General features: G+C 53.4%; 1 protein-coding gene across 1 annotated transcript in view; it reads left to right on the plus strand.

Moving 5' to 3' along the window:
* REXO1 (REX1, RNA exonuclease 1 homolog (S. cerevisiae)) overlaps positions 1 to 5,629 on the plus strand; it is a 30,153-nt gene that overhangs the window by 23,881 nt on the left and 643 nt on the right. Inside the window, exons 12-15 of the mRNA XM_009078017.1 lie at positions 936 to 1,046; positions 1,392 to 1,507; positions 1,697 to 1,835; positions 4,785 to 4,905. Of these exons, the coding sequence (XP_009076265.1) occupies positions 936 to 1,046; positions 1,392 to 1,507; positions 1,697 to 1,835; positions 4,785 to 4,905 (487 nt within the window). The remainder of the gene's footprint in view (positions 1 to 935; positions 1,047 to 1,391; positions 1,508 to 1,696; positions 1,836 to 4,784; positions 4,906 to 5,629) is intronic.

The raw sequence follows: 5,629 nt of genomic DNA on the forward strand, positions 1-5,629 counted from the left end.
CTGTGACTCTGAGCTTGGTGCAGGAGGCTGTGCACAGGCTGCTGTGAGCACAAACTGAGATTTAGGGCACACAAACCCAACAAAAAGCCCCACTGGGAAGCAAGGGAGGGAGAGCATCACCTCTGGGTGTGGTGCCACAAGTTAATTTGACCTAAAACCATGTCAGTGAGCAAAAGGGCAGCTGTAGCCTCTGCCCTGCCCTGTTCCTGCTTCCCCTTTAACCTTCATCCAGTTTAGAATTCCTGCTAGAAGGAAGGCTTACCGGGAAGGATAACCAAGTGGGGTGGGATTTGTGGCTGTGGAGGAGTGGAGCATGAGAGTGCCTGTTGCAACAGCAGCTCAGTCATGCATTGGCTTAAGCCACTTGTGAAATGACTTCCTGCTGGATCTTGTTGACCCCAGAGCTTTAGCTGGGAATACTCTCTGTTGCCTCAAGTGCTGGTAGGCTGTAGCTCCTGTTTGCCTGTGGACTGCTGGATTTGGAATACAGCAGTGCAGGCACATGTTAACATGCTCTGGTACTTGGTTACACCAGTTTCTCCTGGCATCCGTAGGCTGTGGTACTCACACAGGATGTCTGGGATTAGAATTCTGCACCTGGGCGTGTCTTGGCCACAGGAATCAGGAGCTGGAGATAGAGCCGTGTAAGACCTCAGTGTGACCTTCCTGAGCTGTTCTACTCCAGATTGAAAGTTGAAAGCTCCTTGTCCCACCCATGTGATGTCCTGTTCCTCCATGCACTGTCGGTATGATGCCACCAGCCACATGGCTGTCTTTGCTCTTGTGAACTTCTCAGCCCCTCTCTAGACAAAACTTAGTTCTCATTAACCTTTAGAAATGATGCAAAAACCTTTTTCTTCAAGTGGGAGGTTCACTGCAGTTGACTTTGTGGATTTTTGTTCCTATCATCAGTTGTCCCTTTTTTTCTCTTCAAGCAACATGTCCACGATGGGCGAAAGGAGAGCCTGGATGGCTTTGTGAAGACCTTTGAGAAGCTGCCCACAACTGATGGCTACCCTGGGATCTATGCCTTAGACTGTGAAATGGTGGGTCCAGTGCACAGCCACAGAAAGCTCTGGGGGGAAGGCCAAGGCTGTGATACAGGGGCTGAAGGAAAGCTCTGCTTCCCGGCCATCTTCTTTCCATTCTGCTCTGGACTCTAAATGATGTCTCCTGTGCATGCAAACTAGCTCTTGTTAATGAGTGTGATTTGGGGGTGGCAGCCCCTGGGAAAGGCTGCAGCTGGCCCACACCGAGCAGTGCTTGCTGACTGGCCACGCTGCCCTGGGTGTGCTGCATGCTGGGAGCTGCAGCACTTGGGTGAAGGGCTCTGTTGGTCCCACATGGTGCATGGTGTGTGCTTCTCTTCACATATGCCCTGTCCCTTGCAGTGCTACACTAAGCAAGGACTGGAGCTGACAAGAGTAACTGTGATCAACTCAGACCTGAAGGTGGTGTACGACACCTTCGTCAAACCAGATTCCAAGGTGGTGGACTATAACACCAGGTGAGGACTATAACACCAGGCAAAGGTGGTCTTCCTTGGGCCAGAGCTCTGCTCTGCCAGGACCTTGAGTGGTGGGTGTGAGCATTTGGTGAACCTCCACTGGCCACCACATCCTAATGGCTGAGGTGCTTTGGGCCTTGAGGTGTTTCTCTGCTGAAGGAGTCCCACCTGTCTCTGCTTGCTCTGCAGATTCTCAGGTGTGACAGAGGAGGACCTGGAGAACACGAGCATCACCCTGCGAGATGTCCAAGCCGTCCTACTGAACATGTTCAGTGCAGATACCATATTGATAGGGCACAGCTTGGAAAGCGACTTATTTGCACTCAAGGTAACTTGGTGTCCTGCCTTTACACCTCCCTCTGGTGCTTTCTCACCCTCGGGGTGGTATATGTCTCCTTTAAATTTGGGAACTCGGGGTCTCCAGGGGACAGTAGGACACAGTAGATCTGTCTGAGCTGGTGGGATCCTGGCTGTGGTGGAGGAGCAGGGAGTGGGTCCTGACAACCTGCTCGACACCAGCCCACGGTGCCCCCACTCCACCAGTGACTGGTGCTGCTCAGGGTGACACACTGGGTTGGATGGGACTTGAAGCAACTTGGTCCTAGTGGGAGGTGTCCTTACCCATGGCAAGGGGAGGACTAGATAGCCTTTAAAGGGTCTTCCAACCCAAACCATTCCATGAGTGATCTCAGGCCTTTTGCCTTTCACCCCTGGCATATAGTCAAGAATCCTCTGTTGGTGTCAACATCCTTTGACCAGGATGAGTCAGGGTCAGGGCATGAATGGAGGAGGCTCTGGAGTCCCCTGTGCCCTCTGCATACCCACAGGAGTTGTGCTAGAAACAAGACATGCTTCATTCTCTCTGCCCCTGGAGATTCCCATGGTTACTCTGCTGTGAAAATGTCTGAGGTTCTCTGCCTGCTTTGTGGGGTTTGTGGTGTGGCTTTGATCAAGCTATTTTGACCCTTTATCTGTCTTGTTTCCTGCCTAGCCCCCATCAGCCTGGTCTGCATATGCCTCAGCCACCTCTGCTGTCCTGCCAGGGAGGTCTGTCCCCTGCCCTTGCACTCTGCACGTGCACCTCGGGGGCTTGTCCAGAGCCACCAAGAGACTGTGCAGCAGGCAGGAGCCAGGTCTTTACCCTGTGCTCACAGGCCAGAACTGCCTTCAGCTGCTCTGTGTCCCACAGCTCCCATGCAGAAGCAGTTCTGGCTGCCAGCTCACGGTGCTGGATTGGAGGCAGGAGGTTTTAATGCCTGCAAAATGCTTTACCTCTCTGTGCACCCTTTAGCCCAGCCTTGGCTAGACTTCATCACCATCATCATAAAAACATTATTTACAATTTTGTCAGCACAAGATGACTGTGTTGGCCTCTTAGAGCCACGATTTTCTCTCGGCACCACAGCCCCTGCCAAGAGGAGGCACCCAGAGCCCTCGAGCAGAGCATGACAGGCAGTGGCATGTCAAGCTGCAATAGCTCAGGACTGTGGCAGCGAAGTTGACATCTCACTAATGGCTGTGGCAAGCTCCAAATGGTGATAGCATTGCAGTTCTTATTTAAGGCTTTATTATCCTGTTTCCTCAGTCTTCCTGATCTACATAAGTAATTACCACTGTGCCTGGGTGGGTGCCAAGGCTGACTGCAGTCTAGGAGAGATTATCCATAACGTTGGCAGTTCTGTGCTCCGAAGAGTATCTCAGGTTGTTTCTGTTAAAGTGCAGCTGTTCTCAGGTGCTTTTGGAGCTGTGGAATTGGTCATGGTGGAGTTGGGGAGTGTCATGCAGCATGAGCTGGTGCCTTGGAGGAGCTGGGGCAGACAAGGAGACAGGATTATCAGGGCCCTGTCTGAGTCATCCCATGTCAAGGCTTGCAGAGCCTTGGTCAGGCACACGGGGTTATCTCTTAGACTCTGCACTTTATTCCTGCACTCAAGCTGTGGTACTGCCTTCAGCCGTGGTTCCTTAGAACTCACTGAACACAATTCTTGACAGCAGAAGATTAATCTTGTCTTAGCCTGAGAGTAAGAAATTAGAGTTAAAATAAGCCAGCCTACCCTGTGTTTCTGGACTCTAGCTGTCCTCAGGCCCCTCGGTGCCAAGGAGGGAGCATCTTCAGGTCCTCCAGTGTGATGACAGTTCATACCTAGAGTATCAGATTAGAGGGCTGGAGCAGCTCTGCCCTGGATCCAGGCTGGGAGAGCTGGGGGTGCTCACCTGGAGAAGAGAAGGCTCCAGGGAGACCTCAGAGTCCCTTGCAGTGCCTAAAGGGGCTCCAAGAGAGCTGCAGAGGGACTTGGGACAAGGGATAGAGGGCCAGGACACAGGGAATGGCTTCCCACTGGGTTAGATGGAATATTGGGAAGGAATTCCACCCTGCTGAGACACTGGCACAGGTTGGACGCAGCAGCTGTACAGAGCTTCATCCTTGGGAGTGTGCCAGGCCACATTGAATGGGGCTTGGAGCAACCTGGGCTGGTGGGAGGTGTCCCTGCCCATTCCAGGGGGTGGGACTAGAAGACCTTTCAAAAGTCCCTTCCAACCCAAACCATTCCTTGATATGATTCAGATCCTTACCCATTTCATCCTTGCTGAGCTGGTGCTCATTAAAGACTTCCTGTTGACTCACTGCTGATGGACAGGAGGATTTCAGGCTGGTTTGTACCTTGAAAGTCAGGTCTGTTCTGTAGCAGCAGTGGAGTGTTCACTGGGGCAGGTACAGTTGTGTCTTGCACATCCTTCCCGCTTCTGTCCACATCTTAGAATCCCAGAATGGTTTGGGTTGGAAGGACCATGAAGATCATCCAGTTCCACCCCTGCCATGGGCAGGGATGCCACTCACTGGATTGAGCTGCTTCATGTTGAGAAGAATGAAAGGCTGTTACAAGCTTGCTGGTTCCTCAGTTCAGTTTTTAACAGTGAAAGCTTCTCAGAGCCATTGCAGCCCCTCCTGGCTGGGATGTTGAGGATTGACCTGTCTGTTCCTTGAGTTACACACACTCAATCAGCCCTGAATCTCTGCTGCCTTGAGTGTACAGGTGGGTAGGGCTGTGAGGGCAGGTGTGCTGGCTGGCAGGGCAGTGGGAGCCTGTGTGCACTCCAGGGGGGAAGTCATCCAGGATCCAGCCAGAGCCTCCTGCAAGACTGGTTGGGTTGGGACAGCATGGTACAGAGCCCAAGAGGCTGACCAGAGGGTGCTGCAGCATTGCTTAATCCTTGAGGAGTGCCTGTCCCTGTGGGAGTGGGAAATAAGGCTGTTTGTCTGCTGTCCCTGCTGCAGCTGATCCACGGCACCGTGGTGGACACGGCCATCGTGTTTCCCCACCGGCTGGGTTTGCCCTACAAACGGGCGCTCCGCACGCTGATGGCTGACTACCTCAAGCGCATCATCCAGGACAACGGTGAGACCGCTTGGGCTCCTGGCCCCTTGGAGGCTCCTTCCTCTGCCTTCCTCTCTTCCATTCTCTTCCTCCTGATCTTTCTCTTCTCTGGGTAGTATGTGGCAGTAGCTGGGAACGGTCCGGCCTGTGGAGTCTCTGCCGCGGTGTTGGTGTGAGCCCTGCAATGAAGGCAGCAGCTCTTGCTGCTTCCCTCCCTGTGCTAGGTGGAATCAGGGAAGTGGGGTGAGAAGGTCTCTGTCCAGGCCATGTCCTGCCCTCCCTCCTCTCTTGGCCCAACTGAGAGTGACCTTTCAGTTTGAAGCGTGGCCTGTTCCTTTCTATCCTCCCTGGCCAGGGGACATTGAGGTGCTGGGGAGTGTCCTGAGAAAGGCATGGGGCTGGGAAAGGGTCTGGAGCACAAGGAGTGGCTGAGGAAGCTGTGGGGGCTCAGCATGGAGAAAAGGAGGCTCAGGGGAACCTTCTCACACTACAACTCCCTGATGGGAGGTGGGTGCCAGTGTGGGGATCAGGCTCTTCCCCCAGGCAACTAGGACAAGGGGAAACAGCCTCAGGTTGCACCAGGAAGTTTAGGTTGGATATTAGGAAAGATTTCTTCGCAGAAAGGGTTGTCAGGCCCTGGCACAGCTCCCCAGGGTGGTGGTGGTCACCATCCCTGGAGGTGCTCAAAGAAAAGCAGATGTAGTGCTTGGTGATACGGTTCCATGGCCGTGGTGGTATTTGGTTG

Source organism: Acanthisitta chloris, unplaced genomic scaffold (genome assembly GCF_000695815.1).
Source record: "Acanthisitta chloris isolate BGI_N310 unplaced genomic scaffold, ASM69581v1 scaffold18597, whole genome shotgun sequence".
NCBI lineage: Eukaryota > Metazoa > Chordata > Aves > Passeriformes > Acanthisittidae > Acanthisitta > Acanthisitta chloris.